This window comes from Anolis carolinensis, chromosome 3 (genome assembly GCF_035594765.1).
Source record: "Anolis carolinensis isolate JA03-04 chromosome 3, rAnoCar3.1.pri, whole genome shotgun sequence".
NCBI lineage: Eukaryota > Metazoa > Chordata > Lepidosauria > Squamata > Dactyloidae > Anolis > Anolis carolinensis.
The window spans coordinates 64,725,229-64,744,071 of record NC_085843.1 but is presented as its reverse complement, the minus strand read 5'-3'; the positions used below and the strand labels follow the sequence as shown (position 1 = coordinate 64,744,071).

General features: G+C 38.1%; 1 protein-coding gene across 13 annotated transcripts in view; it reads left to right on the top strand.

The window, feature by feature from the left end:
* The window catches only part of robo2 (roundabout guidance receptor 2), a 1,412,536-nt gene that overhangs the window by 261,603 nt on the left and 1,132,090 nt on the right, over positions 1–18,843 (top strand). For 2 of the 13 annotated variants that reach the window (XM_062977146.1, XM_062977144.1), the window contains exon 1: positions 6,034–6,673. The exons of 1 other annotated variant lie outside the window; for it this stretch is intronic. In XM_062977146.1, the coding sequence (XP_062833216.1) occupies positions 6,550–6,673 (124 nt within the window). In that variant the 5' untranslated portion in view covers positions 6,034–6,549. Of the gene's footprint in view, positions 1–6,030; positions 6,674–18,843 lie in introns of those variants that run through there. 10 more of the 13 variants (XM_062977138.1, XM_062977141.1, XM_062977143.1 and 7 more) reach the window with 9 other exon arrangements.

Sequence of the window (18,843 nt, the reverse complement as noted above, 5' to 3'; positions counted from 1 at the left end):
AGGCTCCAGGCACCAACCCAAGAGATAAGATAATGTGAACTGGGAAACAATTATTTCATTGAGAAACTTGGGCATGTGCAGAGAATGAACAAAAAGGGAGGTGGAGTCGAAGGGGGGGGGTGACAAGAGCAGGAGGTGGAACTACGTAGGTGGAGCCAGGGGTGGACAGGAGGTGGGGCTGGGAGGAGAATAGTGTTAGGGTTAGTGGGCAATGTTAGTATGCAACATATGACCAAGAAAAACTTGTATAAAAGAGGCTCAATTTTATGAATGGGTGTGGCATTATTCTGGCATTACAGAAGCCTACCATGGATTTTGCTCATGCAGAAATAAAGTTTCTATGTTTATAATATCCTCGTTCCTGATCTTCATTGGGAAACAAGGCCAGTAATATATTTAAAGAAAGGCCTGTCTTTTCAGAATGCGAGGCCTTGAAGACCTGTGTCCATCAACTGCTCCTCTCAGTTCTTGAAAATTCAGGATAATGGCTCCCTTGATTAAATTAATCCACCTTCTTCAGTGCCTTCTACTTTACTGAGTTTTATGGTCTTTTCCAATGTATCACATTATCTCACAATTTGTCCAAAACACAACAGACTTCTAGTGCAAGTTCAAGTTTGATTAGCTCGAATACCCATTCATTTGTCTTTGTAGTAGTTTGGGCAATGTCCTTGCAGCCAGCCAATTCTCTCACACCAGAAGTGACTTGTAGTTTCTCAAGCCGCTCCTGACATAAATAGAAAGCAGTTTTATGGCATCCCTCTTCTCCAGCATAACATTTCAATTGAGCTGATTTTGTTCCTGCCAGCTTTCTTCATTGTCTAGGTTTTCCAACCATATTTATGAATTGAAAACAACAATTGCATGAATGATTGTGTTTTTTGATGTTTAATTATGTGTCTTTACACATAGGTATCTTATCTTGTTCCTTCATGATTGCCTTTCTAAATCTTAGACTTTTCTGAATTCTTAACTTCTCCCATTTTTGTGTACATACTTAGGTCCAGAAGACAGGAGCAGAATCCAAAATGATCTTAACAGATTAGAGAGATGGGCCAAAACTAACAAAATGAAGTTCAACAGGCGCAAATGCAAGATACTCCACTTAGGCAGAAAAAATGAAAAGCAAAGATACAGAATGGGGGACGCCTGGCTCAACAGCAGTAGGTGTGAAAAAGATCTTGGAGTCCTCATGGACAACAAGTTAAACATGCGCTTACAATATAATGCGGTGGCAAAAAAAAAAAAAGCCAATGAGATTTTGGTGTCTAGATCCAGGGAAGTCGTGCTACCCCTCTATTCCACCTTGGTCAGACCACACCTGGAATCACACTGTGTCTAATTCTGAGCACCGCAATTGAAGGGAGATTTTGACAAGATGGAAAGTGTCCAGAGGAGAGCGACTAAAATGATCAAGGGTCTGGAGAACAAACCGTATGAGGAGCGGCTTAAAGAGCTAGGCATGTTTAGCCTGCAGAAGAGGAGGCTGAGAGGAGACATGATGATGGCCATGTATAAATATGTGAAGGGAAGTCATAGGGGAGAGCAAGCTTTTTTTCTGCTGCCCTAGAGGCTAGGATGCAGAACAATGGCTTCAAACTACAGGAAAGGAGATTCCACCTGAACATTAGTAAGAACTTCCTAACTGTGAGAGCTGTTCGGCAGTGGAACTCTCTGCCCTGGAGTGTGGTGGAGACTCCTTCTTTGGAGGCTTTTAAGCAGAGGCTGGATGGCCATCTGTCGGGGGTGCTTTGAATGTCATCTTCCTATTTCCTGGCAGGGGGTTGGACTGGATGGCTCGTGAGGTCTCGTCCAACTTTATGATTCTATGATTCTGTGATTCTACTATACTGGACTACTGCCATTCCTACATTCTCTTCTTTAAAAAATATTATTAAAAGACGTTAGAAGATGAGGCAACTGAAAGAAAATAGATAAATATAGAAAAAGTGAGGAAAAATCCAACCTCATATAAAAAGATTTTAAAATGGGTTCAGTATTGTATATTGAAGACCAGTATGCTTTTCTCAAGTTAGAAAAAAATGATAATATAGTGTTAACAGAAGTGCACAGCATGGGAAAGAGGTAAAAGATGTAAGACAGTTTTAAAGGAAGTGAAATAGTTTTGAAACAAGATCTAAAAGAAGTAGGAGAACATCTATCTTTATCTCTTCCCATTTCAATGACTATTTTGAAATAAGCAAGCCAATAATTTTTAGATGTGGTTTACAAAGTACAAGATCTTTTTTTTCTCATTACATATTCAGTGGTACAAGACTGAATATTTACACCAGGGTGGGTGGGAAACATTCTTTCAAGTGTTTTGGACCATAAGACCCAGAGCCATATTTCAACACTTTGAAAAGAATAAGCACTTTTTCCACCTTAGGTCTATAATCAATAGCCATGATTTAGCAAATTCTTGCACCTGGCAAGAGAGTAATGATGTTTTGCACACAATCAGGAAAAAGAAAATACTTTACCAGGACATTCCAATATTCTATCTTCCTTTCATCGATAGCCTTATTTGGCTGAATATATGAGAGCTAAAAGTAGAGAACGAGCACAGACAAATTCTGCTCCAATATCCTAATGCAAGTCTTTTCTGCTGGGTTTCATGCCTTCAGCACACTTCTTTACTGTATGTTCCAAGGCTTAGAAATGAGTGTGTGAAGTGCCATAGAAGGTCTATGACATTGTCTACCCATTTCCTAATTTAAGGCCTTACATGTTCAAGTAAACATAGCATTCAAACTGGCATTCATAAAAATGAGGCAGCTGCTTCAGGCAGCTGATCTTGAATAACATGAAATCGCAAAAATTATTAGGCACTCAGCTGATTATTGATTTACTTTTTCACCAGGTAAGAAGAGAGGAGGGATTTTCTGCCTGCTGCACACAAATACTTTCAATGATATTGGCTGATATATCTCCCTCCCCTCTCTGTATTTAATTCAGATTCACACTTTTCTCCTGGATTTGAGAAGGTGTCTCACAAAAAAGAATTTGTTAAGATAACAATAAAATTTCAAACACAATTAAAACTCATCACATTAAAATGAAAGGTTATAAACAAGATAATTTCATTGAAAAGTATACAGATTTTTTTTTAAAAAAAACCCAAAAAACAAACAAAACCATAGCACACATCTTGACTTGCCCTGCCTCAGGCTGTAAGTTATTTTTGGCTAACATTGCATAAACAACTGAATGGGGTCAATACAGATTATAAATGGCAGCATCAACTTTCAGCATATCTATTACATTCTGGATTGTATAGGTAGTACTTCCTTCCTGTTAGCTTTGCCTCTTTATCAAAAGGAGACTTCATTGTTGACTGTATTAAATGAGAAAATTTCTAGAGTTGCTCTTCATAATCACACTCACATACATACTCCATTTGGATGTATACAACCCACAATTGATCTGAGTGATGCATTAGATCAGGGTCCCCAGGTGTTTTGGCCTACAACTTCCAGAAATCCCAGCCAGTTTACCAGCTGTTAGGATTTTTGGGAGTTGAAGGCCAAAACATCTGGGGACCTGCAGGTGGAGAACCACTGCATTAGAAGACTGCGAGAAAGGGTCATTTTGGGTGAATGTTTCAGTGATATGTCACCAGGTAGCCCTACATACATATGAGGTCAGTTGTATAATACCATGCTATTGTCTCTGTCAGCCAGAACATGCTCATCTAATACAACTTATATGTAGTAGACAAGCCAATCGTGATCTGTAAATACATTTGTAACCATTTTTCCCATTAACATCATTTATGTTGCTATGTTTGTGAGATTTTTGTTAATTCTCAGTGCTGGGAAGCAGTAATGTTTATGGTGTTATATTGCCTATGTTTACAGTCTTCACAATAACGTTCTTGTATGTTGTAATCTTTAAAGTTATGAGGAACCATAAGGGTGTAGCAATATGTATTTTTGTGCCCTGACCTGAAGAATGACATTCAGATGTGTGATAGAAGGTTGCACAATAATAAAAAACATCCTGGGCCCATTCATACTGCACAATGCAGGCACCATTTGCCACTTTAACTGCTATAGGAACATTTCATAGAATCCTATGATTGCAGGTTAAATGGGTGTATTTAGAATGCTGAGCTGTAAAACTCTGTTGATGATGATTGATTGGTTGTTGTTGTTGTTATTGTTATTGTGAGCCTTCAAGACATTTTTTAACTTATGCTGACCCTAAGGTAAATCTATCATGGAATTTCTTCGGAAATAACTGTTGGGAGGGGTGTTGCCATTTACTTCCTCTGAGACTGAGGGAATGTGACTTTCCTAAGTTCACCCCACAAGTTTCTACAACCAATAAGGTATTTCACAAAACCATAGACTCATCGTTTGAAGAGACCACAAGGTCCATCAAGGCCAAACCCCTGCCATTTGAGGAAAACACAATCAAAGCACTCTGACAGATGGCCATCCAGCCTCTGATTTAAAACCTCCAGGGAAGGAGACTCCACCATATTCTGAGGCAGCATATTCCTCAGCTCTCAAACCGCTCTCATCATCAGGAAGTTCTTCCTGTTGTTTAGATGGGAAAGTTATTTCTATTGTTTAGGTGAACTTCGGCATGCCAAGGTATTCAGTGAACATTCAAACAACACTGGTTCTCCATAGAACTCTTACAGAGCTACAAACTCAAAAAATTCAATAGATGTTGCCATGACAGTTGAAGTGGATTATAGCCATGTGTATCTGTAGATTCAATGGATTCTATTCTATTATATTTTGAAAGGTGATGGACTTTACTTTGACAAAATGAAACACCCTTTATTGTAGTGGTTACAGCAGGAGACCTGAGCTGGAAAAGCCATCTGTCAGGAGTGCTTTGACTGTGTGCTCACGCACTGGATGGATCTTGTAGTCTCTTCCAAAAACTCTGTGATTCTATTTTTCTATGATATGGAACTTGTTATCAGACAACCTGCCTTCTGGTTGTTTGATAACAGGATCTATATCAATGCCCTCAACCCATATGCTGGTAGATCTGACTGGCAGAGCTTGAATGGATTTAAGCCACTGTGTGGGTTCCCTGCTGCTTGGAAGCAAGACAGAGCCAAGTACTTCTGTACTGAGCATGGCTCTGGGTGCCTATATCCCCACCTTAAGAGGGACCTTCAAACTGGATCTAGCCCATGTAAAATTGCCAAAAGGTGTACCCATTAAGAATGCCAAAATGTAGTCATATTAGAAAATTAGGTAAAAACAATATGGGCACTTGGCAAAGGGGAGGCAGATTCCAAAAAAAAAGATGGTGACCATCCACTTCTCCCTCATCAACTCTCCTCTGCAGATCACAAAGGAGCCTGCTAGTAAGCCTGGGCAAATTTCTTCATATAAATTTCATGTCCTTTGGAATTTGGGAAAAAATGCCATTATTTTTGAATAACCTAGGAAAAATTATTTGGCCAGAGAAAATGGGAGAAAGTTCTTCACACCCACTTATGAACATAACTATTCCATGAACTTAAGCAGTTGTACGTCAGAGAGCTCTCATAGTTAATATATATGAAACTAGAGGCAAATGGAACAGAATGTAAGACAAACATATTATAATTTTAGGAGATTTGTTACTGTTGGTACAGAACTGGCAGATCTGTGTGTATGGGTATCTGTGGGTACATTTGATGTGCATGCTCTGTACTTTTTTTAAAAAAAAAGTCCACAAGCTTGTACTTTTCTATCTTATAAATATTGAAGACAAATCTATGAATAATTAGTGCAACAAAGAATAAATCTTCTAAAGACATGCAGTAAATGAAATACAACCCTGTTATCATGCAGTTTAAGTTCTGAGCATTCAGTCTGAAGCTGGACATTTTCTGCACACAATAGAGATTAAAACACACTCTGTGCATACAGTATTCTTCTGCTTAGCTCTCAGGATTCTGAACTGGGACTGTGGCAGTTGTTATCTCAGGCAGTTTTTTTCTGGGTGATTTTCAAGCCTGGCGTCACCTACCCAAGTGGCAGTGACACCAGCTTTCACCGAAGCCTTATTACTCTTAAAAGAGCAATTTGGTTGGTTGCACGGCTATTAAGATCAGACAGCTAGGCTTAAAGCTGTCAGTACAACTGCTTCTCATCTGTTCTCTCTTTTCCCCCTTCTTCTTTTCTTCCTCTCAGCCTACTACAATCCTGACATCTTTCCTCTTTTCTGCTGGACACAGGCATTACTGTTTTTATCATTTTCAATCACGCTCACACTGAAAGCTGAGGGATATATTCCCACTGAAGCCGAAGTGAGGAGCAAGAAATTCTTTTATAGCTTCTATAGTAGCAGCAGCAGTGGCAGCAGCAGCAGCAGCAGGAATAGCAGGCTGGCTGCATGGTGTGTGTGGAAGAAGCTGGATCAGAGAGAAATGTGGCGTTCCTCGGGGCTACTTCAATAGATATTACTTCAGAATGGCAAAGCTGCTCCTTATACTGATTTTTCAATGATTAATGACTCCTTTCAGGGCAAATAGTGAATGGAGAAAGTGAGGGAAAAGATGTAAGGGGGAATTGTGGAAAATAACTTGTGGAAATGCTATCATCAGAAAGACGGAGGGAAATTACGGTGCTTGAACTTCTTTTTATTTTGATGCTGCTCTTCTGTGGACCAACTCTCAGCAAGCTAAGTAGGACCAAAGGCAAACACTGGAAGGGTGGTAAGTGATAAAAGTTTTATAAGGGGGTGTTGATTGGAAACCTTGAAATACATGTAGGGTTTTTATTTGACCTCTGGGTAATAAATATGATTAATATTTTTGGAAATGCTTTAGTTCTTAATTGATCTCTGTCTTTATAACAAATTCTGATTGCAAGAGGAATTGAATGTGATGTCTTGCCTGTACATTTTTTCTGTCTAAAGCTGTCATTTCTAGAAAAGGGAGAAATGGAAACTATGGATTTGAATAACAGCAGGTATGCATTGTCATGGAATATCTGAAAACCGAGATCTGAACAGGTGATTTAGAAATTAGGGTACTCCAGACTGTGAGAACACTATTTGTTTTAGAATAGAGATTTGGGTGGGAAGGAGAAAGATGAGGGAGGGGTACAGATGGTTGTAGCTGTGTTGTCTTTAAAGGCATTGTTGCCTCCTGAGAGTGACTTGTTTTGTTCAACAACAGCAACAATAAAGGCACTTCAACCTGTCCAGCATACAGCATTGTTAGTATACCTTGTGAAATTGTTGGACAGGCTTTTTGAAAATATAACTGTTACAGAAATGCAGTGCCAGCATCACTAATGGGCTGGCTGACTATATCAGTGTTGATGTGTTAATAAAGATAAATTGCATTAACTTTATTGAATTTCTTTTTGCTGTGCTAAGAAGGAGCAAAAACCCACTTAATGGTTTTCTGAAGGCTGCAGTCTTTTTGCACGTTCATCAACTCGGGAAGATATTAATGCTACCTATGCACTGAACAGTCCGCTAAGTGTCCCTTTTCTTAGAGTTCAGTTAGTTTTGCTTCTTGAGGGCAGAGTGTGTTAATGAGGGGAAAAAAAGGGCAGGGAAGTCATGATGCCCACTAGGCTATGAGGTTAGTGGAGTAGTGAGTTTTAATGACAGAGCATCAGTTATTTGAAAGAATTGACTGTCATAGAGGGTAAATCTTTCCCCACCTTTCTTCTCCAGTTATGCCTTGATATTGTTGATTGGATGCACCCCAGGATTTATGTTTTTCTCTAGTTGATCTCTGCTTTAATAGAGCTTTTCGTTTTCTTCCTCTGTTTGGTGTTGTGATCTGAGGTTAAAGAGTAACATCAACATTAAGAAGTTGTTTTAATAATTCATTGCAACATCTCAGCAGGAGACTCCCATTCCATCCTTCCCCTCCCTCTCTTTCCTTTCATTGCATGAAAGACTTTACAAACCATCCACGTGCTTTATCTTCAAGGGAAAGGTTTCAGTAGGAAATTAGCTGAAATGTGTAAACATAAGGTAGTGACAACAAATTATGGGTCTTTACTTATTCTTGCTCTATTTCACAGAAAGTTATGACAAGAACTGACCAGATTGTGCTTCCCCACCCACCTTATATATAGTTGAGACTGAACAGAAGTACCTGCCATGTCTCCTGCCTGTCACTGCCAAACAGGAATTGATGGAGAGAAAACATGTCTTGTGATGAGCTGGTTATTGTGAAACTGAGTCAGCATTTAGGCCTAGAGTTATTGCACAAGCCAATTTTTATTACCCAAATTGAGATCTTTCTTTTCTGGTGAATATATGCTGCTTCCTAGCTTCCTAGCTTCCTAGCACCTTCATACTATGAAAGATACCTATTTCTTCTTGATCACTATTAGCTGATACAGCTTGTAAGTGGACAGGCATTTCTCAACTGTTACTTTAATGTTATGGATAGAAGGGAAGTATAATGAACATTTCTGCAGTTTGTTTGCCAACATACAAATTACATCGAGGAAATTTGTGATGGTGTTTGAAAATGGCAAGTATCACATGGGATTAATGTCATAAGCAATAGCAACTGATGTGGACATTGGGACAGAAGAATTTCTCACAAGCAGTGGTTCTTAGGCATAGAACCAATATTATTTCTTCTGCTATAGTTCAGTTTAATATTTCTTTGTGATGGTGTTTTCAAAAGCACTGTGCAATCTTCAGATGTTATGGGAGCCATACTTTTGATAACTTTACACCATATTCATAAAAAGCAGAGAGAGAGCAAGAGAAGATTCAGTGCTGAAATACTCTACACTAATTTTCCAGTAGTGTCAGAGACAACTTGCTCACCACTCACAGGATATTATTTTGTTCTGAATATATGTGCTCTTCTCAAGAAGGAGGAATACTGAGCAGAAATACATACTAAAAACCAGGTGTTCAACATCTTGTAATTAGTTATTGTTGAAAAGGAGGTACATCAAGTGTATGAATGCTATTCTAGAGGAGATAGCAATGCATTAATCCTTGGATAAAAATTATAACTATACATGTGTTACCCACACAAATAGTACCACTTGAAAACCCAAGGAGACTTCTAAAATGCAGGTTTATTTTTCTGATTCAAAATGCATTTTTAAATGAAGATTTTGTTGATGCCATAAGAATACAAGATATAAAATGATGGCATGGAAGTTGCTGTAGTATAGGTGCTTCTCATAACACTCTAGTCATGCTAGAAGTTCCAGAGCAGCTGTGAAGACACCACAAAATGTTTCCTTTACACACAAACTTTGCCCTGGCTTCTAGGATTTGCAATACTAGCACCAAAAAGCATAACAAGCCTTCCCATGTGAGCTGACATCTGATGTTACAGAACAGTGAAGGAAGAGACCACACTACAACAGCTGTTCTGCAAAGACAATGTCTGAAAGATTCCTTTGACATAGAAGATCATGTATATAAATATATTATATCCGGTGTGCTTACTTATATGGATTACATCAAAGAATTCTGATATAATATTGATGTATTATTATCATCATCATTTTAATATTATTATTTTAATAAAGAAGACACTTCAGATGTTGGAGACCATCACTGTGGAAGCCTATGCAACCTGTGGAGTTGAACCTATCTCTTATCATCATATATGCATCCATATTTGGTTTTGAGAGGTGAATCTTTCTGATTTTCAGACAGATTGCATATGAATATGAATATGAATAATATCAAGAAATAATTTATAATAGTCTATCATCTAAACAACCTATAGTAATCATATACTATTGTATTAGTACTTTTTCTCACCCCTCCCAATATTTGCATGAGCTAAAATAACTATATAGTTTGGAAAGAGATAAAATTGTGTTATTGCTCTAGGAACATACCTATGCATGTATAAAAAAACAAAGACGTGAAGATGAAGGGAGCACACCACGCCCCTATTAAAACAGCTCCACTGGCTGCTGCTGAGTTTCCAGGCCCAATTCAAAGTGCAGGTTATTACATTCAGGTCCAACCTATCTTAGAGACCGCATCTTCTTCTATGAACTGGAGTGGGCCCTAAGATCGCCCAAGGAGGCCATCCTCTTGATCCTACCTCCTTCTCAAATGCGGTTGGTGGGGACGAGGGAGAGGGCCTTCTCAGTGGTGGCTCCTCAGTTTAGGAATGCCCTCCTTGAGATTATGGTAGTCCCCACCCTTCAAGATTTTCTCAAACACCTGAAAATATGGCTTTTAAAACACCCTTTGAACATGTTTAGTGATTATGCCCTAAATCACTACATTTGAGGATAAGTCATTTGTTTCACATGCACTTTATGCACTTTTGTAGCTTGCTGGGTTTCATAGTATCTTTTAAATTTATTATTGTTTTAAATATAATTGGTTCAATTTTTATTGTTATTAATTTATACTTTTCTGTATTTTGGGGTATTTGTATACTGTTGCAATATTGAGTGCTTTCCGTGAGGCGCCCCAAGTCCCTTCGGGGAGATGGTGGTGGGATACAAATAAAGTTTATTATATATAATGAGAATAGAACCTACTCACAAATAATATCATCAAGTGGTTTTGGAAAACATTAAGTAGATAACACACACACACACACACACACACACACACACATATATATATATATATAATTTCAATGAATATTTTAATAGTTTTTCCAATGCATTCAACATAAACAAATGGGATTATCTGAGTGCCCTTCTATTCCAAATCACAAATTCCACATATTGCTTTCACAGAACGTCTTTCTGAATTATGAGCCACCATCTGAAAATTGTAATGGACAGAGAGACGCACACTTATAAATACATGATTATTATATTGCAAAGAGATACTGTGTTTATGGGTTGGTGCTTCTTCTCCTCCTTCCAGGTTCCTCATTTATAACTGTATTGCCTTTCACGATTTGACATTTCTTATTTAAACTTTTAGATCTTTGCATACATGCAAGTTGTGAGACCAAAAGATGTAAACATGAGCAAATGCAAGATTGTATCGTTTTGTAGAAATTTCATTATGATACAGTAGTTGAAGTAGAAAAGTATAAATAAAGCATACATTTAAATTAAAGTATAAATTTAACTTAAGTTTATTAAACAAGAGAAGGGAAGAGTTGTTGGTAGGGAATACAGTGATCCCTCTACATTTATGAGGTTAGGGACACAGGACCCCCTTGAAAGTAGAAAAATGAATAAAAATGCTTTCTTTTTTTACATGAGAGCATACCTCTCTAGACATCTTTAGGTCCCCTAGCATAACTTCCAATAGTATTGTTCTGAAGGACCTATACATATTTAGAGAAATGCTCTCTCTAGATCCTCCACCATGGCTCTATGGTTAACTCCCACTGGAAGTTGACCATAGAGTTACACTGGAGGACCTAGAGCAGTGGTTCTCAACCTGGGGTCCCCAGATGTTTTTGGCCTACGACTCTCAGAAATCCCAGCCAGTTTATCAGCTGTTAGGATTTCTCGGAGTTGAAGGCCAGAAACATCTGGGGACTCCAGGTTGAGAACCACTGACCTAGAGGATCCTGGAGAGAACATCTTAATCGAATCAAAGTGAAATCCACAATTGTGGAAGATCAATCTGACCTTCAACTGGGCTTTCATTTTCACTTCCAGTCATAGACCTTTGGGAAAGAATGTAGAGGATGTCCATGGTTGTTTGATGCTTATATTATCAATAACAAGCATGGTATGGCTTTCATTTTCTTTAGGAATGTATGAGGAGGTAAAAACATGTTTACCAATTCTGGCCTTCCTGCCTCCCGTGTTGTTTGGAAAAGTCAGGTTGAAACCACATTTAAAGGATTGTTGTTGCATATCTGCAGAAACTGAAAGCTTTATCTTACTAGGTATTGTACTATCAGGCCGTGAACTGGTGTTCCATATGCATTCCATAATAATCTTTCCATGATTTCAGAAAGATCTGCATATACATCAATCCCTCACACAATGAGAATGGCTGCTCTGAGACAATGGGTTCCCCCAGGCCTTAGGAGCACATTTTTATAGAAATGTGATACAAAAGTAGAAAAGAAATAGTTGAAAATCCCAAAATGTGCTGAGGAGCATTGTAGCCTTTGGCTTATGTTTTTCTTCTGTAGGCATAGGCAAATATTTTATAGTTCAGAATGACATTTTAAAATATTTACCTTTGATGCTTTGAGATTTATAGCCCAGTACTGGAGATGAAATGGTGCCTAAAAGTAAAACCTGGAATTAGAATCAGCTGGATTTTCTCTCCTTCCCCCTTTTGAACCAAAATAACATGGTATGATAAGAGTTTTTAAAAAGGTTTTATAAAACAGAGAACAAAAAGCTCAAAAAAGGAGATTAAAACTTCTATTTGGTTTACTTTAAACTGGAAAGCAGCTTTCAAGCTTTGCTAATACGGTTCCCCTCTTGACTTCATATGTGCTGTTTTCTTAAAAAAAATCATGAACAAAAGCCTTTTGGGCACCTTTTAAATATTATAAAATGAGAAATTATTTACATTTTTGAAGGGCATGTAGTTCTTCAGAGCTCTCTTAAAAGCTGTCTCCAACTATTTGCTTGCATATTAAGATATGAAGTTTCTGACAAATAAGTAATACAGGCTACAGACATCCGACTGACAAACAAATCATAGTTAAGAATGGGAGTGACACAACAAGAAGTGAGAGAAATCTATCTCTCAGAAGGGAAATTCAATCCTGGAAGAGTTATCATGGGGAAAAGGTGTCTCCACTAAAGCTTTATCACCAATCCTTGTTTCCACAACAAGTGTGTGTGTGTGTGTGTGTGTATATATATAGAGAGAGAGGGGGGAGAGAGAGAGAGAGAGAGAGAGAGAGAGAGAGAGAAACACTTTAAAAATGTTCCTGTTCTGACTTACAAATTCAACTTAAGAACAAGCCTACAGAAACTATCTTGTTCATAACTTGGGGACTGCCTATAGTTATCTTATTGTTTTGTGTAGGGGAGATTTCTCAGTAAAAGTGGTCACTTACGTAATTGTTCACTGTGCGATATATCAATAAATTTTTGATATTTGCCAGTTCATTAAAGCTGAAGTCCTCTTTATACCATCCAGCACTTTGATTCAACTTTAAGTCCCATAGGTCCATCCTATGAAATTCTGAGATTTGGAGTTTGGGAGTCATAAAGGCTTTCACTTAGAGAATTTTAAATTCCCCATGAGCTACAAATCCCAGGTTTCCATAGGATGGAGTCATGGTAGATAAAGTGTTGTAAAAGTGCTACAGTTGTACAATCCGAGGGGCAGGGAGTACTTAGCAGGAATGTATAAAGTGCAAAAGTGACAAACAGCCAAACTGAGGCATGAAGAGGAGTCTTTCCCTGGACTCATTCATGCTACAGAATTATAGCATAAGCATTCAACTTTTACTGCCAAGATAAGACCCTATAGAATCCACAGTCTTGCGGTGAAGTTGTGTAACAGAATTCTAAACATTCCTCCCCAAATTGACAATCACACAATCATACACAACTTCCTGCTTGCCTAAACATCAAGATCTAGTGCCATGCTCTGAGATATACCAGAAAAGAGTCATTTCTGTTGTCATACCCTGTTGTGGATGTGCCCACTTTAAACTCTAATTGGCCTCAGCATTGTCCAGTCCAGTATCAGTCTAAAACATGGGCCTGTCTGGAAAGGGCCTGCATTTTCATTTCTCTGCTATCAGTTCATATCACCATTTTGTGTTGTATTGGCTAGATCCCTATCTTGTATGCTTTGCTCTGGTGCCTAAAAATCACCTAGCATTCTTCTTTTTATTTCTTGACTCAAAGTGTTATAATTGATAGTATAAATAACAGAATCAACCACCTCATATCGTTGTCCATAATCACATTCAAATGGCAACTTTAGTAAATTCACTTTCTCAATGTTTCTTTCAGTTCTTGTCTGTTAGAACCTACTTGTCAGAAATTAGGTTTGCAATTGTGGAAGCCAAGAAAGAAGCCAAATAGAAGCCAAGAAAATTCATTATGGAGACATAAATGTGAAGAAAGAAGCTTTGAAAGAGTTGTGAGGTATTGTCAACATTAGAAAATCAGCAGGCAAAACCAAAGTTTCTTAATTAGTACTACAAATAGAATGAACACATGAAAATTGCCCATTAAACATTCTAAGAGATGAGAGATTTCAGATTATCAACTAACTTATGTTAGTACTGAAATGTCTAAAAAAGATATGCAGATATTTTGTTTCCTCTACTGTAGTAATTTTTTTTCAGCAGCAGTTAATGTTGGTCGTTAAATACCATTGATTTTAGACTTTTAACACTTCAAAGTATTATCTGATAAGAACATTATATCTTTTAAAAACCATTTGCAAACACCTCCAGGAAAAGCCTCTATTATTTGTCTAAGACAAGAAGGGAGGGAGACTTTATCTGGATCGTTTAATCTTGAAAAAATGAGACACAAATTGTTAGTAATAAAAAGCTTTCTTTATGTCATCATTACTCTTTCCAGTACAAAAGATGCTTTTACCCACAGGTCCATTATGAAATGCCACTGCTAATTAATATGGCACTTGTAGCCAGTTTCTATAGATAGTGCTTATTGGCTACGTTTGGTACAGGGGATACCATGCTAAAAGGGCATGCTTTCACCCAACCATCAGCAGATGGGTTGCCAGATGGTTCAAGGAAATGGTTCTGTTGCATCAGTGCTTTCATTGTGGGCAAGGACCCAGACACTTGGGTAATGGAGCTCTAAAGATCTGGACAGCCTAGCCCTAATTCAATATTCCTGAATGAATTAGGTATGGGCTTTTAAAACTGGTAGAAGAAACCATGTGACTTGAAACATACACGGCTGGATTTCTTCCCGGAATCTGGAAAATGGAACTCTGTCTACAATAAAGCGCAACTGGAATAGGGCTAAATTAATTACATTTGTAGACAAAAGAATATCAGTGTCTCTAACAGTTCTTGGATAGTATTTCATAGTATGGTGGTTGTTATGGGGCAGGACAATAGAAGGATGCAGATGCATTTTGTTATCTATAGCTTGAACTAGTTCTCCAAACTAAATCACATATGAAGGACAGGAGAAGAGGTGTGAAGGCATATCTGAAGGAAACCACTTCCTAAAAATGGAAAAAGATTTATATAAAACACAAGTTGCCTGTTTTTAGGTTGAAATATAGTCATTTATGATGTAACTGTTTATTGAGTGTTAGAATCTAACTGTATACATTGAATGCAATCCAGTGAAGCATTTGCTAAAAGTGTGTGTGTGTGTGTGTGTGTATGTGTATGTGTGTGTGTGGTGGGGAGGCTTTAAAAAAGTTCCTCTGTTCCCTAATAGTTTTTCACATTTTTCAAGTTCTCCTTTTTACTGTGATAATTTGTTTACTGCTGTTTTAATTCTGTGTTTATATGTGCTGTTTTCATATTATTCTTTTAAAAATATATTCTAAGATGCCATGGTTGACCCAAAGTGCATATAAAAGAAACAAGTAAACATGGCACTTGAATTGTATTACCAAGTTTTATGATGGCTGTTCCAAATGCTTTTTACAATTTCATGTGTGAAATGTACTTTTTCCAGTAAGGCACTCAAAGCCCATTATACAAGCCCTGTGACTTTTGTGTGCATAATAAGAGCTTATCTATGGTATGTACCTGTATCCCGAGTATCCCTGAATCCATCAAATTCATTGTGGCAATAAGTATATGTAAAAAACCAGCCTTCCTCTGAAGAATTCTTTTAGGTCTGAGTATTTGAGACACTGAATTTTATTGACTTTATATGGATATTAATTTGCTGAGCATGTCCTCAAAATCATTTCCCACTAATTGGCTACATTTTCCTTTCTAAAGCTTTGGCTTATACTTAACATTGTAGCTCTTTCTTTGCATACGCTTCCTTTTCTGATTGCCTGATTAGATTTCTAATCCTCTTCCATGTGAGAGATGTGACCAAGAGGCTAATTCTTGTTACTTTCTGGCAATGAATGTTGGCCTTCAAAGGACTGAAACATTGTAATTTGGGAATGTTATAATTGCTTCTGTTTTTCAGAAATTTCAGTGCTGTTTGTTATGTCTAAAAGCATCAGTTACTTGGTATGGAATTCGGGCTTGATGCCAGTGGTAGAAATATGTATCAAAAAGCATATTTTATGAATCAGCAGCAGAGGAAAACTGGTCTCCATGTGTATGTAGACATTCTGAATTCATTTGCCTCTTGTAGGGGTGTTAATCCATATTTACACAAATATAACGCTCACCATTTTTGGATAAACGACCTCTCCAAACTTTGGGTGTGCATTAGATTTATGTCAGACATTAATCTTAGTGCTGAGCCAAAGCAAAAAGGGGAAGTTGCTTCGGGATCTGCACCCGGGGATCCTATTTGAGGGATGTCATTCCCCATTTAAGTGCCATGGCTCAATGTTATGCAATCCTGAGATGTGTAGTTTGGTGAGGCATCAACATTCTTTGGCAAAGAAGGCTCAAGTTCTTGTCAAACTATAGTATCCAGGGTTCCATAGCATTGAGCCAAGGGAATTAAATTGGATTCATTCTACAGCATAGATGCAACCCAAGAGTGCACTTTTTGCCACTGCACATTATATTCATCAGCAAATACTTATTTTGGTTTCAGGGTTTTGGAAATTGAGGTATGCATTAGATTCAATGATGTAATAGACTCAAGTAAATACAGTAGATCCAGAGCAGCAACTTCTGGAATTACACATATACTCTCTCCATAAACTGCACTAATAACTGGTCAGCTCCCAACTTCCAACGGGACCACCTAGTAGTAGAACTAATTGATCCACCAGTCTTCCTTATGCTCATGATTTTAACTACTACCACTGCTGCTGGCTCCTTAAAGGACTGGGAGACAACTCTCAAAGTGTTGAAGTTCTGCTGGGAGTTAGGCTCACAACTGCTCACATGAGGGGGCTAGAAACCTCCCTTTGTCCTTGTTTCTAAGGGGTAATTTAATTTTGAAGCTACAACAGCACTACTGACAAAGGCCCTAATAGCAACATGTAGGGAGAACAAGGACCTCTTCACACAGCTCTTTCAGGCCATGCCGTGACACCCCACTTGCCCTGCCTCCTCCTCTCATCACATGGTGGGGATGGGAGAAGGTGCTTTGCTACCTTTTCCCTCCACCCATCAGATGGCAGAAAGGGTGGCAATGAGCATTGCCCTGCTGCCCTTTTTGCCATAATATGGCACAAAGGAAGAGATGAAAAGTGTGGGTAGCTCCAACAGAGCTACCCAAAGTACACCTTTCTCCCTGTAGTCATGGAGGAATCACCTTTTGGTGCTTCCCCCAAACTTTGGAAAGAAAGTGGGTGGGGCCCGCCGTGCATTGTTTGATGGGACACAGTAGGCCCCATCCTTGTCACGAAGCAAAGCAACAAAATGGGGAAAAAATGCTCCGTGTGAAGAGGTAGTAAGTGTGTCCTGGAGGAACCACATGAGCCCTATTGAGAATTAATTTAGAGTCTGCTAAATTATGACTGATTGCCTGAAAATAACGCCATGTTGCAAGTGCTATACAAATGAGTCCCACTGTGAACTGTTCTCAGAATCTTAGAGTTCCTACAAACTAGGTTTGTATAAAACCAGGCTGCTCTTGGAAAACTTCAAATAGGACTATTCCAGTGGTTTTACGGAAATGCTGTAATGGAGCCACAGTATGCAAGGTCACTTGCTGAGCTTTTTGGTTAAGAAACATGATAATGTCACATACTCCTCCAATCACCTCTCTGCAGGACTTACTTGTAGTCTTCTGAGTAATTTCTCAACCTCTGTTATAGTGTGTATTCAGTAAGCTAAATAGTGCTTATTCTTCTCATCAGCATATTTATTTCAGTACCAAAATAATGTTATACATCATATGTTCCCATGTAGAAACCAATGGCATTGCAGAGTGCTTAATTCTGACTGAAGCAGGCCTTAACAAAACCAATTTTGTTTAATTCTACTTTTCTGGGTGGCAGATTCAAAAGAATTTTGTTGGTGCACAGCTTTTCTGTGGACAATAAATAACTGCATTTACCAATGAAAAAGTTACTCAGGGAAAGAAGAATGAATATAGCCATAGGCAGGGCAGTGCATAAAGATTATAGATGTTTCTCATTCTCTGTTAGTTTGTGCAATAGTTTGGTGTTTGAACAGTATCTTTCCATTGAAAATTAATTTTGTCGATGTGTACCGAGTGCATATTATAAATGATCTTCCATAAGCCATTCATTTTTTAAAACAAAATCCTTAATCACTTTTTATCAAAAGAATACAATATTCCTGTTGCACCAAACATTGTCAGTGTCAGATATGGGTTCATTTTACACTGTGTTGCACACAAGCAAAAAAGATATGTGTGCATGTGTGTTTAATATCACATTTTAAAATATCAATTGGCTTACTTTTACATGCCTATTGAACTCTAGCTCCCAGCATTCTTCACTATCAGCTATGCTGGCTATGGCTCTTGGGAGAAAAAACACACTAGGTCCTAAATCCAGTTGCGGGTTTTAATTGAAGCCCACCCAAAGGATCAGTGGGATTCATATATGTCCTGAATTGGCATTCAGCAATTACTGTAATGGGTTTATTCTAACTGGAACCAGCAATTGGACTTAGACTTCTAATCAGAGTGCTAGACAATAGGATGTTTCCTTGCAGAGTTTTTTTTTCCTGTCCCCACCCATTCCCAGGTCATTATGTAAGTTATATAGAAATATATTTCTTCATTTACCCTATGAGATAGTTGCACTTTTCCTGTTGCCACATGCTCTGGACTCTGTTCTCCACTACTGCTACTCAAAGTGGGAGTGTATCTCTATGACAAAAAAAATGAATAAAATGAGGCTCTTTTGGAAAATACAGGTATAGGCACCAAATGTATAAAAATGTATACTTCTCTTTCAAAG